General features: G+C 32.4%; 1 protein-coding gene across 1 annotated transcript in view; it reads right to left on the bottom strand.

Annotated features, from left to right (window-relative positions):
- The window catches only part of mol (dual oxidase maturation factor 1 mol), a 200,822-nt gene that overhangs the window by 5,629 nt on the left and 171,048 nt on the right, over nt 1–24,145 (bottom strand). The window contains exon 6 of the mRNA XM_075294623.1: nt 10,485–10,916. Coding sequence (XP_075150738.1) covers nt 10,485–10,916 — 432 coding nt within the window. The remainder of the gene's footprint in view (nt 1–10,484; nt 10,917–24,145) is intronic.

The following is a 24,145-nucleotide window of genomic DNA, read 5'->3' as shown; positions in this document are numbered from 1 at the left end:
AATGAATACTTATTTTTATATAAGGGTTATAAAATAAAAAGGCGTGGTAGCTATAGCTGGTTTAAAGTGTACGTTAATGTTTTTATTAATAAGGCCGTAAGTATTTAATAAGACACATTTTGAAGTTTTATAGTAAAAATTTAATATATGTACAAAAAAAACTTTTTTGTGTTCGGTCGAAGCAGGGATTGAACCCACGACCCTTAGTATGTAGAACGGGCCTGCAAACCATTACTCCACGGTGGCCAACTAAATGTTTGTGTCTGGTAAATAAAGTTTCTTTACATCGGCTCGAGGGCGCCGAAAACTATGCTATATAAATATAACTGTGTGCGCTGCTTCATCATTGATGACTATAGCGATAATTGTATGTTGATGACAATAACAGCTAATTAGTTATTGCATCCTCCAACAGACGTCAATCTTTATTGCAAAAATTCAATACTATAATTTTGTTTGGGTGCTAAGAATTATATTTGGTGTATACAGTTAGAAGATTTAAAATTTAAGAAGATAATGTGAGTTATATTGTCACTTTTCAAAACGATCATTACATTCATACACTCAAACAAGGGGGCTTTAATGCCAACTGAGCTTTAATTTTAGTTCATGAATATTAGTTGATTTTAGTTAAATTTTTAATGACGAGAATTAATAACTAGAATATATATATATATATATATATATATATATATATATATATATATATATATATATATATATATATATATATATATATATATATATATATATATATATATATATATATATATATATATATATATATATATATATATATATATATATATATATATATATATATATATATATATATATATATATATATATATATATATATATATATATATATATATATATATATATATATATATATATATATATATATATATATATATATATATATATATATATATATATATATATATATATATATATATATATATATATATATATATATATATATATATATATATATATATATATATATATATATATATATATAGTTGTTAGTTTATTTTCTAGTTATTAATTCTCGTCATTAAAAATTTAACTAAAATCAACTAATATTCATGAACTAAAATAAAGCTCAGTTGGCATTAAAGCCCCCTTGTTTGAGTGTATGAATGTAATGATCGTTTTGAAAAGTGACAATATAACTCACATTATCTTCTTAAATTTTAAATCTTCTAACTGTATACACCAAATATAATTCTTAGCACCCAAACAAAATTATAGTATTGAATTTTTGCAATAAAGATTGACGTCTGTTGGAGGATGCAATAACTAATTAGCTGTTATTGTCATCAACATACAATTATCGCTATAGTCATCAATGATGAAGCAGCGCACACAGTTATATTTATATAGCATAGTTTTCGGCGCCCTCGAGCCGATGTAAAGAAACTTTATTTACCAGACACAAACATTTAGTTGGCCACCGTGGAATAATGGTTTGCAGGCCCGTTCTACATACTAAGGGTCGTGGGTTCAATCCCTGCTTCGACCGAACACAAAAAAGTTTTTTTTGTACATATATTAAATTTTTACTATAAAACTTCAAAATGTGTCTTATTAAATACTTACGGCCTTATTAATAAAAACATTAACGTACACTTTAAACCAGCTATAGCTACCACGCCCTTTTTATTTTATAACCCTTATATAAAAATAAGTATTCATTAATCATTAATAACACTAATATAGTTATTATGCGTTTTTAGTAATCAGGTGGCAACACATGTCGTTAAGTCATTTTCATCGTAGTGATGAAAAACAAATTATAACCGGTTGATCGTAATAAAAATAAAGTCTGAACATATCATTGATTTTGTGGCGAAATATAATTTTAAAGTTTAAATTAATTTACATGGAAGGCATTACTCACAACATACAATCATTTTATAATTAGTCAATATGTTAAAATAGTATCGATATTGGTACTAATCGAACCGTATTGTATTCGAATATCAAGTCTATTGTTATTAAAAACACATCACTAATCTAATGAAATTCATCTATTTAACTTCTCGACCTAATTTTCCACACATTTTTCATTAAAGTTACAAAAGGAAGTTAAGATGACGATAAATTAACATAATATTGTTAGGTATGAATTCTGTAGGTCTATTTCTGCAGTTCTCTTACTTGGTTTAAGTATTTGGAAAAATTGCATCAAAAAAGGATCGCCCATTTTATACGTATTGACATATAATGATGTAGGAAATAGCATAAAACAATAAAAATATAATAGGCATTGCCCACAAAATTATTTTACAATTTTATTTTTTTTTTGATTGTTTGATTGTTTTATTTATGACATATACAACAAGAATATTAGATTCTTATAGTTACAGTTACATGTTACAATTATCCATTTAATATAAAATAATAACATTAAAATACCTAAGAATAAAAGTTTTGGTAAATTTACATTTGATATTGTGAATCCATGAAGAAAAAAAATTTAACATATGTATATAAAAATGGAAAATCAAAAAATTGAAAGAAATTATATTAAAACAAAAACAAAAAAAATTAAATTAAAACAAAACAAAACAAAAAAATATACGATTCAAATTGAATTGATATAAAAATTACACTATTGTAAATAAAAATTGAAAGGTGTAAGAAATAGGGTACAAAAAAAAAATAACCATAAATAGAAAAGAAACAAAAAAATAAACCAATAAAAAATGAACAAATATGAAAAAACGAGAAATTAATAATCAAAAATGAAATAAAATGTAAATAAATGTAGCATTCAATAGAAATTTATCCTCTGCTGTAAGCGAAAATTATCAAATAATATCTTTTTAAATTGCAAAATGTCACTTGTTGTTTGAATATTATGTGGAAGTGTATTCCAGAGACGTATGGATGATATGAAAAATTGCCAATCAGAGACCAATGTACGATACACCAGTGGTATAAGTGTTCTTCCCCTATTAGAACGAGCAAATCTAAGTCTATCGAATAGGTATGCCGGAACTTCCGAGTGTATTATCTTGTGTAGAAATAAAAGGCCCCTAATTAAAATTAGTTCATCAAGCGAAACTCCATATATAGTGCGAGAGAATTGTGTGACAGAGTCGCGTCGTCTCAATCCATAAACATAACGCGTAACGTTATAAAAAAAATACATTCAATCTGCGCCTACTAACCGAATCGCAGCTTGCAAAAAGTTCAACGCCATATAAAATCCCCGGTATCACATAACATTTCGCCAAGAGACACCTTACCCTAAGAGGAGTGTAATAATGAGTCGACCAAAGTGTCCTCAGCTTCGAATAACCCTGTCCGATTGCAGCACTTATGTGATTGGACCAGGTGAGGGTGTTATTAAAAACAATGCCAAGATTCCTAGCAGTCGTAACATTTAAAATGCGTTCATTATTGATCCTAACATTCAAAGAGGGTATTGAACTAGAATGCCTCCTACCAATCGCGATGTATTTCGATTTCGAAGGATTGAGGCAAAGCCCGTTCGCCGTCGCCCAAGTGTATATTTGAGATAAGTCAAAGTTCAGTTTGCAAATACAATCATCTAGTTCCGCAACTGGGCTCGAAATATACAACTGGACGTCATCCGCATACAAGTGTACCCTACTGAACGAAAGTTGGCACGGTAAATCATTGGTGTACATGGAGAAAAGTAGTGGACCCAAAATTGACCCCTGTGAAACCCCTTTATTTATGGACAAAACTTCTGAAACCATCCCATTACTACAGACAGATTGCGTTCTATTACATAAATAGACCGTGTCGCACAAGACGAAAACTTAAAAATATTCAGAAGTTTGGCGCAAAGAAGTTTGTGATCAACTGAGTCAAATGCTTTAGAGTGATCAAGCAACACCAGGATCGTCACCTCATTTTTCTCCATGTTACATCTAATGTCCTCTGAGACATCAGTCAAGGCAGTTATGCAACTATGATTGGGTCGGAACCCAGATTGCTTCTCAAAGAGCAATGAATTGTCAGAGAGATAATCAGATACCTGCTTATACATAATCTTTTCAAGTACTTTGGAAAGAAAACTTAAGATAGATATCGGCCTATATTCGTTGGAATTCTTCGGTAATGGGATGATCTTGCTATGTTTCCATGCTGTAGGAATGAACCCGTATAAATAATCCTGTTAAACAAGTTTGTTATATATGGTAATAAGATCGGTAATAATATTTTCAGAAACCGGGGGTCAATGCCATCGTAGCCCATAGCATTCGATTTCACAAGGGTGAAACTATGCACAACATCGCCTGAATCAATACATGAAAATTCAAATCAGCTATCATTTGCACCAAAATCCAATGTGTCAATGTCAAAATCATAAAAATCGTGCCCGATCGGAACGTTCGAAATGTCAATAAATTTACGATTAAGTTCATCGACGTCAACAAGGTCATCGCTACCTGAGTCCTTGCCTAATCCAATCTCCCGTATTATCCTCCATGTATGTTTCGATCCCAGAGCCGAGGAGAATCTGTCATAAAAATAACGTGTCTTAGCGCGTCTTATCACGACATTCGCTCGTTTCCAAAGCACACGAAATTCCTCCCGCAAAGATGACGTTCTAAACCGTTTCCATCTTGAAAAGGCTAAGTCTCGTTCCCTTATAGCTATCCGGGCCTCATCGTTGAACCATGGTTTTGAATTCGAAGAGACCCTCTTTGTCTTCAAAGGCAATAACGTGTCCTGAAGACATTTGACATTATCCTGCAGAAAAAAGAGTTGGTCATCCTCGGATACCATACCGTTCATTAGATCCCAATTTACACACGAAGCCAATGCTTCCAAATGGACATAATTAATATTCCTCAAATTTTATCGAAGAGTTAAAGAAGTTAATTATTTGCAACTTACCAAAAACTTATTAAAGGTTGGGTAAGCTATCAATTGTTTATGAATGCTATTTTTCACGAAATAGTCTATCAGTCGTTTACACAGAAAAAAATATCACCAAAATATTTCCAATTAAAAAGTTAATTGAAGTTGAAAACGTTTTCAATTAATAAATTAATTGATACAATTAACTTTTTAATCATGATAGAAACATTAAGTTAATTAAGCCAATGATTGAAAATTTTAAAATTTTTAATTAAAAAATTAATTGATACAATTAACTTTTTAATCAAATTCGGAAGACTAATTCAGTTAAAAAAGTGCTGATTTTTTTTTAATTTTTAATTAAAAATGTATTTCAAACAATCATTTGTTAATCCAAATAAAAACTCTAAGTCAATTCAGAAAGTAATTAAAAATAGTTACCTTTTTTAATTAATAAATTAATTGAGTTTTGCAATCAACATCAATTACATTTTTAATTGAATCAATTAAAAAATTAATTGAAATTTGCTGAAAAAATCAATTAATTCTTTAATCAAGAATTTTTTCTATGCCCAATTAAAACTGTGATTGATATTATCATTTTCGTGATTGAAGACATTTCAATTAAAAAATTAATTGGATCAATTAATTTCGTGATTGAATCAGAAATTGAAATTGTGTGTATAAACGTCGTTTAACTTTTTATGAATACGGCTGTTAAAGTCAGAAAAGAACAGTGCGTGATATAAACGTAATGGACGGTTTATTTGGATCAACAATTATTTTTTTATTGTAAACGGTAACGTTTTCCAAACGTTTTGTTTCTTTGTGTGTGTCTGTCTGTATGTTCATGTATTTTTATCTTCAAAGTATAGTACCCAGTTTACAGAGTGGATGATATGTAAAGCAACAAACTAAAACGCAATATATTTTAATTTTTTTATTAGTTTTATTGTTCAAAAGCAAACAGAGTTCGGGATTTACATCAAATTTTAGACACAATGTAGTTTTGTACATAGACGACATTTGACCTTCAAACGGCCGACAAAGCCGTCACACGATGCACGAAAGTAACTCTGCGATATTTTGACCCATTCCCGGCAAAGCACCGTCTTCAGATGATCGACACTTTTGTATGTTTTAGAGCCAACTATTCCCTCCAAAATTCCCAGGCGCAAACGTATGTTATTGATATCCGAAGATTTTGATGACCTATGTGCGGTAGAAATGCAGCGAGCAAACTCCATTTTAAGTCATTATTGTACTGAGGAAAATATTTACCTAATATTAAAGTTAATGTGACCTAAACTAGGTCACGCAAGGACGAGTTTCTGTTAAAATCACGAGTCTTTAAAGTAAGGCAAATTTTCTTTAAAGTAAAGTAAAACATTTTTGATTTAAAGAAATAATCTTTAAATTAACTGAGATACTCAATCTTGGGGATAAAGATAAAAAGTAAGCCTTAGGCTATATTTGAAGCCTAAGACTTATTTGAAGGATTTTGCATTTTTGGTTTTTTAATTTAAAAAAAAAAAATTTGTAATTTGGAATTTTAAACTGGCATTTATTTGAACATACATAGATTTTTTAAACTATCGCAAAAAGACAATGAAAATTCGATAAATCAAAGCTGTATCCTAATTTTAATTTAAAGATACACTCAAACAAAACCTTTAACCGGTAAAAAATTAGGTAAATTTTAGAAAATATTAACTAAACGGTACTACAATCGGTGAGTTCTTGCACTTTTTGGAACTTCAATGGCATTAGTCCAAGTTCATTTTTCAATAAGTGTTGAGTCCATTCTAGCGATTTGTTAAACTCATGAACAAATGTTTTTGCCACTGGGTAGTGAATCTCGATTCAATCTTTTTCTGGATCAATTCTGATGTCATTATCGCTTTTTTCGTTCATATTTTGGAAGCGATCCAACACTGACAGTACTGACTGATAGAAAAATATGTTTTTCATATGTTCCGATGTAAACTAAATGTCTTTCGGGCGGAATTTTTTAAACACTATATGCCCATATATATTGCTCACTTCTGAGCAATATTTCTATTAAAATTAGCAATTATATCAGCGCTATGTAGAAGCTGCTCTAAATCGGGACATCGCCACCAAAAATCAGCGCTGATTCGGTTGTTTTGTAAGCAGTTGGTACTGCCTCTCTCCATTACAATCCTGCTGAAATAGTGCTCCATTTTTTGCTGCGTATTTAAGTTCAAACATATAGTGTTCCTAAATAAGCATAAAATGTTTGAAACACATATATTAATATATATTGTGTTTGGGACATCAATGTTTCAAATAAAAATAATATTTGTAAATATAAACATATATAAACTTAGAAATTTCGAGTAAACATACTTTATTCAGAGAGCGAAAGAGAGAAAAAATAGAGAAAGAAATAGACAGAGGAAACCGGGAGGGTAATGAAAGATATTAACATAACACAGCGAGAGAATCAAAATTTGTGGTTGCTGTGAAACTGCTTGTATGTTTTTTCGGAAAACTGTGGTATGAGTTCATTTGTTTTGGCTATGCGCTTGGTATCGTAATGAGGCTTCGTCAAAAATTTGATATGCTTAAATCTAAATATTTAATAATAATATTCAATATATAATTTGAATAATAAAATGAGTATTCGGAGTAAAAAGAATCGACATACAGAACAAAGAAAATAGACATTTGAAACAAAAGAGCAATGGGTATGTGGTTTGTTTATCAGTTCGGCATTATCGGCATCATTTTTTTCTTGGTTTGTCAGTCAAAGTCAAAATATTCAGACAGAGGACATTAAAAAATAAAACAGTGAAAAATATTTATAAAAACAAAGTTTAGTTAGACCAAGAGGAGTTGACGGACACTTTCAAAAAATAAAAGTGGGCATTAAGTTCGAATTTTGTCGCTAAAATTAAAAATAAATCTGTAAAAGCAGTATAACATTATAAACTTTTGGCAAATTGTATTATACTTGGGGAAATAACAAAAAATAAATTATTAAATAAAAGTAACCATGAAAACATGGCTATTTTAGCGCGATAATGCAAATTTTATTATAACTTGGTGGGGAATGATCCAAAGCAAAAACTGAAAAAGTTTATTTTATTTTAAATGAATTATTAAAAAAAAGTATTCGCGAAAACATGTCTATTTTAGCGCGATAATGCTACTTAATACCGGCCTTAACGGCAAAAATGAAATTAAGTACAAAATTATTCGTCAATAAAAATGCAAAATTATTTGTAATTCCAAATACGATAAACTTTGAATACAATCAAAATGGTGTTAAATGCTAGTAAAAAACAGTTCACTACTAAATAAATACTTTAAATATCATGTGCTTTTGAATGGTTACGTTAAATAACTTTAGGATTCGATGGAAAATCCCAGCAAAAAAGAGCTTCCAAAAAAGTAGTTTGGATCCCCAATCTGTGATCCGGAAGTAGTGCAAACTTGGATCATATCCAATGAATTTTACATGGGCTTGTCATAGGATGGAAGTACTCCCTTTTTGGATCCTTTGCATTGCTTTAGAAGTTGTGCCCTGGAAGTTAATTTGAATGAAGAAATATAAAAAAAAAACAAAAAAATTTTTTTTTCATCCAATTTCACTTTTTTTCATCCATACGTTTTATTACACAATTATTTTCCTATTATCTAATTTTTACAATTTGAAAAAATTTTTCGCTCCGAGCAGGGGTTGAACCAGGGTTTGCAGGCACCATAACAGAACGCCTTAGCACACTCAGCCATAAACGCCATTGAACATAAAGCGTCGATAGGTCAATTCAAATGTTTGTGATATGAACGTAAAACGGCACCATGGAATAACATTATAATTGTTTCTTGAGATGTTCTTTATTAGTATGAACGAAATGAACGGCAATTTTTTTTATCAAATATTTTTCTAAAAAATTATTTTTCTATGTTATGCATCGTTTTTATTTTTTTATTTTCGGCATATATTTTCGTATAAATTTGTATAAATATATTTTTTCCATTAAAAATCAACAAAAAAAAATTAAAAAATTCTCGTAATTTGCAAAACCTTCTCAAAAAAACTTCCATGAAAGCGAAAAAGTCAAACGGCACAGGTTCAAATCCCAGCGGGGATGAAATTTATTTTTTGTATTATTATTTTTTTAATTTTTTATTAATTTTATATATTTTTTTATTTTTATTTTTTTATTAGTTTTCTATTTTTTTGTAAATTTTAATTGTCCAAAATTTGCACATAAAATAGCCTGATTGCGTTTTTTCTAATACTTGTCCACAAGGACTGCATTGGAAGTAGAAAAAAATCATTGGGGGATCCCAAGATGCGCTTTAGAAGAAATGTTTCTGCACTTGTCCAAAAGGACTGCATCAGAAGTGGAAAAAAATTATTGGTAGATCCCACGATGCGCTTTAGAAGAAATGTTTGCGGACTTGTCCAAAAGGACTGCATTGGAAGTTGAAAAAACTCGATGGGGGATTCCGGGATGGGCTTTAAAAGAAATGTTTGTGGAACAACTTCCATTTTTTTTGCTGGGATATTAATGCTTATACTCGAATCCACGCAACGAAAAAAACGTTTGGAAAACATGTACCGAAAATCTTTTCGGAATCTTCCGAACATTTTTGGAATATATTAAAACAAAAAACCATGACCCCTTGTATGCTATGCGGGCATGTTAACCATTGCTCCACGGTGGCCAACAAATGTATGTTTCTGTTAACCAAATTTTGTTTGCATCGGCTCGTGGGCGCTATATAAATATAACTGTTTGACTGTTTGCGTTGTTTGTGCGTTGATGGCTATAGCGATAATTGTCTGTTGATGACAATAACAACACAATCTTTTTTGGTTCAAATTGCTTCCAAACATATAAAATGTTCACATAAAAAACAGTGGCAGAAATTGTCACCGACGAGAAGTTTAGAAATGATAGCATCGTGTAGTTGGAACGCCGTTCGGACTCGGCTATTAAAAGGAAGACCCTTGTCATTGAGCTTAACATGGAATCGGGCAGCACTTAGTGATGAGAAGATCACCACTGTGGTATCACAATGGACTGAATAGTCTAAGTACATCGGGCTGCCACATAACCTAAGTTTGATTACCCTTAACTTTGGCATAGGGTGGTACTTCGGCTCAGATACAATCTCTAATGATTTTGGAAAATATCGGTTTGGATTTAGATAAAGCTATCATCCACCACTTATAGTAACTAGAAATTAAATTTATTGGTTGGTTGATTAAAAGATTCTTTCTATCAAACTATCAAATTTGGTTTTCTGATTAAGAGTTTATAATTAGAAAGTCACGACCATCTTAACTACACCCAAAGAAGGAATATGATCACCCCGAACATGTTTCACGACCCAGTTATTTTCTCGATAATGATTTATCTGATTTCGGCAACCATGTATATGGTTGGCGAGAAAACAACATTTTTGCTACAAAAAGGTTCCTGTTCACCGTCAAAAAAAATTGTTCTCTTGAATAATATGTTTGTGGCACTAAAGCAAACTCACATTCACGACGATGTCAAAATTTACATGTTCTTAGTATTTATCTTCGAATTCCATAAAATAATAATGACGTCTTATAGAGTAACGAATTTTTACTTGGATGCATTTCTACTCACCTGCTACCAAGAGCAACCAATAACACCAGCCCAAATGAAATTCCAAACGTCCTCCCTCCATGTATATGGTCAGTGGTCTCTTTGGCAATTGACAATAATACCCAATATTGGTGCTTATCAACAATGCACCCGTTAAGGCCTTCATGTATGCACCATAACGTGGCACTGCGATAAGCAACAAATTCATCATCAGCCACGAGGCCAACGAGGCCCAGAGTAGAATACTAGCGAAATAGCCAGCTGCACGATATTGACCACCCCATGAGAAACCTTCACGGCCAAGACTAAAGTACTCGGCTACGGTTAAGATGGGAAATGGTAGACCACGCTTCAATGCCTCACGATAATTGGTGCTCATATCGGTGGCACCCTCCCAGGTGAAACGTTCATTATAATCGATGTCCGGTGGTGTCCAATTGCCAACTGGTATTGCTGAAATGGAAAAGAAATGCATGCATGAGTTTTACATAAGAAACAAATATCTATTATTCAAGAGACTATGAATGTACATATGTGTACACAGTTATAGATTTACATATACCATACATATATTTGTGGTCAGTGTTTGAGGGTTATATGTACGTACATACAGCTGACCAACACTCTGCTGGAACATTTTCAGACGGAGAAATAAAATTGTCTGTCATTGCAAGGGCAAATGGAACCTAGAAGGTGTTCGGTGATGCTCATTCATTCAATATTGCTCTATTTTTACTCAGTCTGTCTGGCTGTATATTTCGGCTATTGCCATTTCACTATGTTTGTTCGCAGAAAAATAAAACCGATAACCATTAATTAAACGAAAAAGGTTTTATTTATTTATACTTGATACAGTAACGACCACAAATATTTGTATAAGCATTTTCATGTTAACTAAAAAACCCCAGAATGTTGAAATCTTAAATCGATTTAATTGTTGAAGCAGAGTAAAATTCTTCAATGAAAGGATTTTCAAGTATGGACATTCTATGAATAATAAAATAAGAATTTCAAATAAATAGGCATATGCTTTTACATATGATGAATATTGAATTTAACACAAATAAAACTACATTGAAGTTTGCTATTTGCATATTGCATTTCATCAACCTTCTGCCAAAATCTACTTAAGAGAAGTAAAATAAAGGAATTTGTTAGGAAATTGGGAAAATTTTTAAATGTCTTTCAGCCGAGATTGTAATTGCACCAGGGTTAGCCTTATAGCCCTATAATCGGTTAAGGGTCGAATTTGGACCCTTTGCCAAAGAGGCATTTCTTTGAACCTAAACAAAAAAAAAACGAAGTCAAATTTCGGTATTCTATAAATTCTGCTTGGAATGTTGGATAAAATTGATTACATATTAGATTATTGCGTTTCTGATAACTTCTAGGGGAAATTCCATCCATGAGACTTGTAGGGGTAGAAATTCTCTAGATCGCTTGAGGTTTGTCTAAATAGAGGGTTTCACAGAATAAGTTTTTTTAATTGAATCCTTACATGCACAAGAACACCGATTCCTCCGAGAAAATATATAATATGCAAAATGTTAAAAAAAGAACGTCTGCATAGTACATTTTTGTTTTAATTTCTTTTGTGTTTTGTTGCAAAATTACCCAGCAAAGTTTTTCCAAAATGGAATACAATAAGGAATTAATGATATTTTGTAGCACTACATATCACTCTTCTTCTCGAATCGATTCTTTTTATAGAGGGATGAGACTTCCAGAACGAATTATTTTATACTAAAGAAGTAAGTAGCTCCCTCGATCGTTTTAAACGCGATTCTTTTTTCTTGTCTTAGAAGCGAAATTATGGAAAATAAATTGTATATTACATTCTGAAGTATAATAAGATCCTAGACCGATAATTGACAATGTGTTTTGGAAGTACTTATATTCAGAAAAGCTTCCAAAACATCCTGTAATTATGGGTCTATATCTAATTATACTTTAGAATGTAATGTACAATTTTATTTCTAAGACAAGAAAAAAGAATCGGGTTTAAACGAGTGGATTCTAATCGATTGCAGATTGTATTATTGTCAATTATGAATTGAGATCAAGGGAACTAATTTCTCGATGGATTTGTGGTAAAATTTACAAATTTTTGACAATTGATATTTTTATTTGTATGAACGAATTTGTAGTAAAATTTACAAATTTTTGACAAACGATATTTGTATTTGTATGGACGCATTTGTAGTAAAATTTACAAATTTAAAGAACTAATTAACTATTTTGTGGGAAGTACGAATTTAGTAAATCTTTATGCTTCATTTATTTATAATTTTTTCCTGTCTCTTAGTTCATTTAACTAGCTTTTGCAAAAAAATTATTAGAGCAAAGGAAACTTTCTCCAAACATAATACTTACATGAACTAAAATAAAGTTAAATTGGCGTTAGTGGGGGAGCCACCGTGGTGCAATGGTTAGCATGCCCGCCTTGCATACACAAGGTCGTGGGTTCGATTCCTGCTACGACCGAACACCAAAAAGTTTTTCAGCGGTCGATTATCCCACCTCAGTAATGCTGGTGACATTTCTGAGGGTTTCAAAGCTTCTCTAAGTGGTTTCACTAGAATGTGGAACGCCGTTCGGACTCGGCTATAAAAAGGAGGTCCCTTGTCATTGAGTTTAACATGGAATCGGGCAGCACTCAGTGATAAGAGAGAAGTTCACCACTGTGGTATCACAATGGACTGAATAGTCTAAGTGAGCCTGATACATCGGGCTGCCACATAACCTAACCTAACCTAGTGATATAGAGAGTTCACTTTTTTTTTGAGTGTAGTGTAGTTCATTCTTACTATTTTTGGGAATGATACGAAAATTTTCTTTTGCTTTAGTTCATATTGGACTTGCATGCACGGTCATTGAACTTTATAGAGGTTTCTTTTGTGAGGAACGACAAAGGAAGTATTATTTTGACGAAAGATTCAAAAAAAAAAGAAAATAAAAAAGATTAGGAACAACTGTTGTAACGCTTATCATAAATTTAGGTCTATTTGATTTAAAGAAAATACTTTATAATAAATACGAATATCGTTTTTCAAAAATTTCGTTCCGGAAAAAAGTATATTTTCCAAAATCTTCGCATGATTGGAGTAGATGTTCGTAATTAACATATTAAATTTTTGCTACGTAACCTTAAAATGTTTCATATTTGATTTTCACAGTGATTTTGTAATAAAAGGTTTTTTATTTAAGCCACAAAGTAAAAATTTGGGAGTGTAAATATTTCTTTGTTTTTGGTGATAAACTGTAACAAAAGAACAACGATTACAATATTCCATGTATAGCATGTCCCTCTCTCCACCTAAAATTAATTGTCACAAAATCATCATGCAAGCATCACTCATGATATCTTGACTCACAATAATAGCTTTATAAGAGCGTGGGCTAGATTTTCTTTTCACAAACATACACACACTCACTCTCTCTCTCTCTCTCTCACTCTCTCTTTTCTCAATGAAGTCAATTTTTCTTTTCATCAATTTCCTTTAGATATCGTTATTAGTTAGGTGTTGCTATACTAACCTAGGAACAGTCAGATCTTATTATTTGCCACAGTAACAATAATAAGTTATTATTTAAGTATTCACAAATATGAATTAGTATCTTTTGTATGCGTATAATACCAATTAAAACTTTTGGTATTTAATATGATACAATAATTGTTGAGGACACCTAGACAGTATTGTGCTTCAAAGATGAATATAAGTTGCCAGAAAATGCGTGCATAAATTACCACATGTTGAATTTTCGTATGCACGAAATCTGAAATTTCAATAGCTGTTGTCTACCACTACCACTACCACCCACACCCCCATACCCATACATTGTGTGCGACTTCTGCAAATGGTAACTATGTAGACATAAATGGAAAGCTTCCAATTATTATTATTGGGTAGATTATTGAGTATAAGTCATGCATGCCATAGCCACTTGAAGTGGAGACAACGTTTGAGGCAGCAAGACATGTCGGTTGTTGCCATTGTTGAAAACATGAAACCTGTTGCAGGCAATCTTCTTACAATTGTGGGACATTTCGTTGTTCATAATTGCTGTCATGGGTATAATTATTCGAAATTGACAGGATGATGACTACTTAAGGCGGCTGTAGTATTTATGTGATATTTCTTATATGAATATGTATTTAATCATATATAATTAATTAAAATTTAATATGTGTGGCAATGAGCATAGAACACCTAATTGAAATATATCTAAGATAGTCAATTTGAGAAAAAGAATATATATATGTGTTAATAGATAAGAATAATAATACAAATCATTATTAACATTGAGATCCTTTGAAATGTGAAAGAATTGAGTGAACAATAAATTGTTGCAATAGAGTTCATATCAAGTAATGTTCCCTCTTCTAAATATTGAGGGCACTACACGTAAAGAAAAACAACGTTCGGAAAACGTGTAACGAAAACGTTTTTATTTTGTGGAGAGGGTTTTTTTATTTCTTCGAAAGTTTTAAATTCTTATCACAAAAAAAATCGTTTATTACAAAATTTTTATTTTTCAACAAAAAGAAAATATTTTTGAAACAACAACACAGTCCATTTCGTTTATATCAATTACTGTTCTTTTCTGACTTTAAGTCTTTAATAAAACACATTTTACAGTTTCGTAGTAAAAATTTAATGTAGTAGTATATAATGTTGAACACCTTTTCGGAATCTTCCGAACATATCTGGAATATATATAAAAAAACAAATAAAAAACATTTTGGTGTTCGGTCGAAGCAGGGATCGAACCCAGGTCCCTTGGTATGCAAGACGGACGTACCAAACACTGCCCCACTGTGTCCAACTAAATGTATGATCTGTTAAATAAAATTTATTTAACCGACTCGTGGACGCCGCAAGGTGTTCAACTTTACATATTAAATTTTTACTATGAAACTGTAAAATGTGTCTTATTAAAGACTTAAAGTCAGAAAAGAACAGTGCTTTATATAAACGAAATGGACTGTGTTGTTGGTTCAAATATAATTTATTTTATTGAAAAAATAAAAATGTTGTAACAATCGAATTTTTTTGTGATAAAAGTTTAAAATTTTCGAAGAAATTCAAAAACTCTAACAAAAGAAAAACGCTTTCGGTACACGTTTTCCAAACGTTTTTTGTCTGTTTTTTTTTTTTCTTTGCGTGCACCAGAGAACTGCAACCGGTTGCTTTTTTTCGTATTGCAATCTTACCCACAAAATGTCGGTGGCAGTGAGTAAGACACCAATTACCATGCGATCTTTTACATTGATACAAATGTGAGAATAAAAACACCACTAGCATATAACAATGTTCGTATGCAGTGTCTTGCAATCTTAAACCAATCGACATCGCAACAACACTCGGTAAAAAAAAGAACGAGTGTGGCATTTAAGTGTGATTGCACTCAACAACAACTACAATTGCCAGCAGTTGGCATTACCTCAAGAAAATTGAGAGAGTACTAAATAAGAGAATACCAAACTGCTGAGATATGGGTAACCAAACTCATACTAACAAACACCGACAGTCGTCGGTTGCATTGGATATTGGTGGTTGAAATTTTTTTTTTACCAATTGGTGTTTTAAGATTGCAAATTTTGGTGTTTACTAAATACACTGGTCGGTTGCGGTAGATCGCAGCCGTTCTATGAAGTGTAACCCCTCGCCAGATATCAGAAATTACTTAAGGTAAGTACTATGTTCGGTTTTTTCGCCAAAACACAAAATTAAAAGTACACCAATTATATTTATGCATTCATTTTCACACCCTTCCTAGTAAATGTTAAGTATATCGAAGAAGTATAGATTTTGCTATATTATTTAAAAACAAGTATATAAAGCAGTAAGTTCGGCCGGGCCGAATCTTAAATACCCACCACCATGGATCAAATATTATAGTTTCCTGTGGCAATTTCAGGGGGATTTGATGACAAGCAGATCAGTTCAACCAGTACACTTCCCGAAGCTTCAAAGATTTTACCTATGAAGACTACATTAGATTCTCGATTTATAAGAACCATATTTGTTTGATGTTTAAAATCTAATGAAATAACGCCTTGATTTAAAATCTTAAAATCTGTAGATTTTCACCCCCATTATTTAAATGATTACCAGAAGTAAAATCTGGAAACTATAATTCAGTTTCAAGCAATTTTCATTATCAGTGCACATGGACCGATATTCACCATTTTCGGCACACCTGTTTAACATATGTTCCTAAAATACTTCTAGATTTAAAATTTCAAATAGATCGGTCTATTTGGGAGATAAACCAAAACATGGACCAATACACGCCATTTTCGGCTCTCATATTTAAGGTCCTAAAATACCTCTATATTTCTCATTTCAGGCAAATTAGATAAAAACTACGGATTCAAGAAGCCCAAAAAATAAAATCATTTCTTGAAAAACCTCCAAATTTTCGATTTCAGGCAAAGTGGACAACAATTACGGTTTCTAGAAGCCAAAAAAGTAATACCGGGAGCCACCGTGGATCAATGGTTAGCATGCCCGCCTTGCATACACAAGGTCGTGGGTTCGATTCCTGCTTCGACCGAACACCAAAAAGTTTTTCAGCGGTGGATTATCCCACCTCAGTAATGCTGGTGACATTTCTGAAGGTTTCAAAGCTTCTCTTAGTGGTTTCACTGCAATGTGGAACGCCGTTCGGACTAGGCTATAAAAAGGAGGTCCCTTGTCATTGAGCTTAATATGGAATCGGGCAGCACTCAGTGATAAGAAAGAAGTTCACCAATGTGGTATCAGAATGGACTGAATAGTCTAAGTGAGCCTGATACATCGGGCTGCCACCTAACCTAACCTAATATCGGGAGATCGGTCTATCTGATGGCTATATCAAAACATGGACCTATACTCACCATTTTCGGCATACCTTTTTATGGTCCTAAAATACATCTAGATTTCCAATTTGAGACAAGTTGGATAAAAACTAAAGAATAAAATCTGGAGATCGGTCTATATGGAGGCTATATAAAAACATGGTCCGATACTCATCATTTTCAGCACACCTCTTTATGGTTTTAAAATACCTCTAGATTTCTAATTTCAGGCAAATTGGATAAAAACTACAGATTTTAGACGCCCAAGAAGTAAAAACTGGAGATCGGTCTATATGGGGGCTATACCAAAACATGGACCGATACTCATCATTTTCGGCACACCTCTTTGTTGTTCTAAAATACCTCTAGATTTCCAATTTCAGGCAAATTGGATAAAAACTACGGATTCTATAAGCCCAAGACCCCATATCGGGAGATCGGTCTATATGGGGGATATACCAAAACCTGGACCGATACTCACCATTTTTAGCACATCTCTTTATGGTCCTAAAATACCTCTAGATTTCAAAGTTCAACCAAATTGGATAATAACTACGGATTCTAGAAGCCCAAGAAGTAAAATCGGGAAATCGGTCTATATGGGGGCTATACCTAAACATCAACCGATAGTCATCATTTTTGGTACATCTGTTTATGGTGCTAAAATACCTCTAGATTTCCAATTTCAGACGAATTGGATACAAACTAACGATTCTAGAAGCCCTAGAAATATAATCGGGAGATCGGTCTATATGGGGCTATATCAAAACATGGACCGATTTTCACCATTTTTGGCACACCTCTTTGTGGTCCTAAAATACTTCTAGATTTTCAATTTCAGGCAAATTGGATAAAAACTAAGGTTTTTATAAGCCCAAGACCCCAAATCGGGATGTCGGCTAATATGGGGACTATATCAAAACTTGGACCGATATAGCCCATCTTCGAACTTGACCTGCCTGCAGACAAAAGACAAGTTTGTGCGAAATTTCAGCACGATTGCTTTATTATTGAAGAATGTAGCGTGAATTACAACAGACAGACAGACAGACAGACAGACAGACAGACAGACAGACGGACAGACGGACATGGCTATATCGTCTTAGAATTTCTCCCTGATCAAGAATATATATACTTTATATAGTCGGAAATCGATATTTCAATGTGTTACAAACGGAATGACAAACTTATTATACCACCGTCACCATTCTATGGTGGTGGGTATAAAAAAGGACATCTCCCTCCTCGATCGAAAAACAAATTAGAAGTTTTTTGTCCACAGACAACCCTATACTTCGCTGAAAATTCAAGAAAAATCCCGAAAGAACAAATTTCCTCCGATCTGGTTGAAATGCGGCACGTGATGTTAGTATTGATGTATTACATACAGCCCCCATATAAACCGATCCCCATTTAGAAAATATCGGGTAAGTAATCAAGAAGCGGATCTTTGTATAGACGCCACCCTCAGTTTGTTATGAAATTTTCAAGGAAATCGGAAAACTATATTTGAATTATTTTGTGGGACATCCGACCCAGCAAAAAAATTTGGAAGTTCTTTCAGATGAACAACTTTAAAAGCACTTCCAGAAGATGTACTCCCAATGTTTTTCTCTATTTTAACTACACAGGAAGTTCTTTTAATTCAATTTTTTATAACTTGCTTTTTTCATATATTTAATGGGTAATGTTAACAGAGTAAGAATTCATATAATGGCACAAATTATTTATATTTTTTCGAAAAGAAATGCTAAATACAATCTGAAAAAATTGTGAATTTTTGAAAATATTTGAGGTCAAACGTTTCAGACAAGCGTTAGAAACCATTAAAAATTATAAAAAATTATAAAAATTATTTATTTGACAAAATATCACAAATATTTTTAATTTACATCCAGAACATTGAATTCGGATCACACTTAAAGAAGTGATGCAAATTCAGTGCAACGGCTGTTGAAATGGAAGACTTCCGTCCTATGACAGGCCCATGTTAAATTCATCGCTTCTGCGTCAATTTTGCACCACTTCCGGATCCAAAAAGAACTTTAACTAAAACTTACTAATTTCCACGAATTGAAAAAAAATTAAATTCGCTTTAGTGTCCTGGAAGGTCCACTCACTCCATACTCTTATTTTGAATGTAAATAATAACAGCCGAAACTACAATATTAATTTTTATCTATCTCTGAATAAAATTTAACCTAAAGATTCAAAATATCCCCAAACTCGCTGGGGAATCCTCAAACTAATAAAATTGTAGACAAAGTAATACTACATTTCGGCAAAACCATACTATAGTTATTTAAAAAAAAAAATGCGGAACTTACATATGTTTAACAGGTTAAAGCAAAACGGGCGTAAAACCCAGAACAAGTATTGTGTTATACTTGTTTTCATTGCTGTAGCACAAATGCAAATTTAATTTTACTTATATGCAAAAAGTTGGTAAAACACATTTATGTGTTGGCGATATCAAACAAAGCGACAACATAGACTTAGGGCGTACAACACAAAAAAAAACCTATAGAATTATTAGAGAAACAGTGTCCGAGCATGACGGCATATTTAATGTGAAAATAAAATAGGGTTACAAGATAAATGATACTGTTTGATATAAAATTTAGGAAGAACTTCAAATTTTCTTACTTTTTATGTTAGCCTGATACCAAAACCGGCGATTAACGTCCAAATTCATGATTTTAATTTACAATTAATTATTATTCTTTGTTGACTACCTTTTTTATTTTTGTTTGTTAGCATTTTTCGTAAAATTTTCCCCAAATTTTGGGTGATTATATTAGTTGGAGTGGCAATCGTGTTCTAAATATCAAATAGTTTTTTGAATTTTAGGCCCTCGGCTTTTGAAATTTTTATATTCACAAAATTCAAAATTTCTACAAAACAACATGTACTTGGAAAAAATATGTTCCATTTTAATAAGCCTTCTTACTCATGATCATTGACAATAGTTGCTCATGTTACACATAACTCTTTGTGTGGTAGAATTTTATTTGAAACTGAGGGCGGAATATAACAACGCCTCTTACAGTAGCTGTCATTTGTGATTGTTTCACTTTGCCCGACATCCTTAAGCCGTAAACGATTGAACAGTCGAATGAATTTTTCTATTCATAGTAGAAATATGCCATTAAATCTCAGATATCTTTGATCAAATACTTTGTTCGATGATTCCGGCAGCTTTTTGAAAATTCGTTTCTACTTTCATTTTATCTAAAAGAGAAGAAGCTGCCATCTCACATAGCAACTTTATTGGTTGCTAATGGTTTTGTAATTGTTTTTATTGCCCACTCGATTGCCCGTCATATGACATGGTATATCGTTTTCGTTAATTAAGGTAACGTTCAATTTCAGAGGAATTAACTGAAGTTCATATCCACATCCGTATTATTGGAAGACAATTTGCATCAGAATTCTTTATGGCAATGAAAAAAATTGCACAAGAGAAAATTACAATGAACGCTTATTCAAAGTAGTGAAATGATTTCTTTGCTCGAAACAGACTCACTTGCTATACATATCGATTTTAACTAGGCTTCTTGTCTTGGCTTTCCGTCCGTATGTCCCACAATCAATTTCTGGTTCGGAATTATTATACAATCTTCATGCAATTTAATAAAGGGAAGGTTATAGAAGTTTGATTATATTTCGATACAACCTCTACACAGAAAAAAGTCAATTGCTAAACTGATGCTAAAATTAAGTTATATTTATTGAAGACATCACGTACCGAATTACAATCGGATGAAATTTGCTAGGCTCAATAAGTAAAATCTGGGGATCGGTTTATATGGCGGCTATATATAATTAACGGTCGATATGGACCAATTTTTGCATGGTGGTAAGGGGCCATATATTGACATCACATACCAAATTTCAAATGGATCCGATAAAATCTGTTCCTCCACGAGGCTCCGCATTCCAAATCTGGGGATCGTCTTATATCGCCGCTATATATAATTAACGGTCGATATGGACCAATATTTGCATGGTGGTAAGGGGCCATATATTGACATCACTTACCAAATTTCAACCGGATCGGATAAAATTTGTTCCTCCAAGAGGCTCCGCAATCCAAATCGGGGGATCGGCTTATATGGGGCTATATACGAGTTTCCAAAACACTTAACTTTTTTATGTCTATACCGCGCTTTTTGTGCTAGGCTAAGAAGTTTTCGAACTGTCCTCTTATAATTATGAACCGATCTAACGAATTTTTGCACATTTGTTAGAGATTATATACTAACACCATGTACCAAATTTTAACTGAGTAGGATGAAGTGTGCTCCTCCAAGAAGACAAATATGGGATTCAGTTTATATAGGGACTATAGGTTCGGTTAGGTGTGGCAGCCCGATGTATCAGGCTCACTTAAACTATTCAGTCCATTGTGATACCACATTGGTGAACTTCTCTCTTATCACTGAGTGCTGCCCGATTCCATGTTAAGCTCAATGACAAGGGACCTCCTTTTTCTAGCCGAGTCCGAACGGCGTTCCACATTGCAGTGGAACAACTTAGAGAAGCTTTGAAACCCTCAGAAATGTCACCAGCATTACTGAGGTGAGATAATCCACCGCTGAAAAACTTTTTAGTGTTCGGTCGAAGCAGGGATCGAACCCACGACCTTGTGTATGCAAGGCGGGCATGCTAACCATTGCACCACGGTGGTATACAGGGACTATAACTAACGTCTGATATGACCCATTTGCCATACCATCAAACCTACATCAATAACAACTACCTATGCCAGGCTTCACGTCGATAGTTTGGTTTTTTCGAATTTTGGAGTGATTTCCACGACCCAGAATGTATATACTTTATGGGGTCTGAAAGGAATATTTACGGCCATTTTCATGTAGCTCCGTTAGACTTTAACTCCCAGTTAAAAGAAAGTAAAATGGAAATATCTTCTATCCGGTTTACTTTAACTGAAAATTTTTTAGCAGTTAAGCTCCTAACTGGCATATAGAATATATAGGCAAGGTGATAGATATGTCCATAGTACGGTTTAAAAGTTCGTTAGCTAACCTAGCACTAACGGAGCTTCATGAAAATGGGTGTTAGATGTGTTGCAAAAGGAATGACAAAAATTAATATAGCCCCCCATTCTAAGGTTTAGGGTATAAACACAAAAAATTTACTTTGTTTTTTCGACTTTAGTCCCAAAGCAAAAACGTGCTGAAATATACTGGTACATATTCCAGTTTGCCACGATATATATCAGCACATTTGGCAGAGTATTTTTCAAATTCGCAGTTTTTATATGTATTTACTTATTTGTATACCCATAAAAATTTAGAAAATTTATTGCGCAAATAGCGTAAAAAATGAACTAAAAGTAAAGATGACAATCATTGACGCCAAATCAAGGCCATTTTAACCATACAATAATTCATTCTTACTAATTTTGGGAATCGTACGAAAATTTTCTTTTGCGTTAGTTCACACTAAACTTATGTGTACGTTCATTGAACTTTATACCCACGTTTAGTTCATAAAATGTTTGAGACATACTTTGTAAAAGGATAATCTCATTGGGCTGTCGAAAATTGCGAAGATATAATAAAATTTAACTACAAATGTTTTTTTCAATAAAAGTTAGTAAAATCTAGCGTTAGTTTAACTACGGATTTTTTTGACTGTAGAAAATATCGAACGAACAAATCAAAAATAAAAATGGAGTGTATATTCCCATGCGGAAAATAAAGCATTTTCTGGAGAAAATATCATACAATTTTAGCTAGTAACCGTATTCTTTAATGATGGATTCAATTTGTTTCTTATATAATATTTTAGACTCTGACCATATTTATTAATTTCATAAAAAGCGATCTTACGGATCATGTAACATTTTAGACGTTAACATTGCAGCATTACAACTAGTTGAGAGCATAATATGTTCGATGATGATCATTTTTTATTGAATACTATGATCTCTGGACGAATATACTCTCAGTGTAAATGTTTTATATTCAATCATATAATATTGCTCTCGAACGTTGAAAGTTCCAGAAGACCTAAAAACTTCTACAACAACAATTGAGAATCACTTAGTGATACCACATAAACTACCTTCTACATATTGCCATTTTTACTGCTCAATTTGAGCCAATTATACCTTTCCTAGGATATCAACAACATCTTACAGCTATATTTCGTTATCGTCTGCCTTTTGTCTGTTTCTGGACCACTCCCTTCTGATTGAATATGAACTAATTTACCTGTTACATACTGAAATATTACGCTTTTGCGAAAACACATCACTTTCTATTTCGATAGGATAATAACAATTCTATGTGAATAAATTGCAATTGCCAGTACTGACAAGTATTAAAAACTGGAAGTTTTTAGTACAAGGAATTACCAAAAGCAAAATAAAGGTTAACCTGTGAAATTAACTATTAAATAGAATGTGTTACTTGGCACTGGTAAATCATTTAACAACTTTTTTCGATTTTATTTATTTTTCCGGTGAAAAAAAAAAAACAACATCCAGAGTATTACAAGTAATGTCAAGTTTATTTTTCCATTAGTTTGAGACGAATAAATTTGCTATTAAAATTCCAAAACTCAATGCAAAAACAAATGCAGTGATCTGATTAAGACATTAAAAAGAAAACATTCTAAAAATTAGCTTTACACTCTGAAAAAACAAACTTGACGTAAAACTAAATAGTACGCAGGAAACAAGTTCATGGTGAAATTTATGCTACAATAATTTTTAGTCATTGGCTGAACCAATACATAAATAAAACATAAAAAACAATATTTTCAGCTGACTGCTTTCGTAGCTGTAGATTGCAGCTAAAATTGGATT

This window comes from Haematobia irritans, chromosome 2, assembly GCF_050003625.1.
Source record: "Haematobia irritans isolate KBUSLIRL chromosome 2, ASM5000362v1, whole genome shotgun sequence".
Lineage (NCBI taxonomy): Eukaryota > Metazoa > Arthropoda > Insecta > Diptera > Muscidae > Haematobia > Haematobia irritans.
The sequence above is the reverse complement of the archived record's forward strand: the minus strand, read 5'-3'. Positions and strand labels throughout refer to the sequence as shown.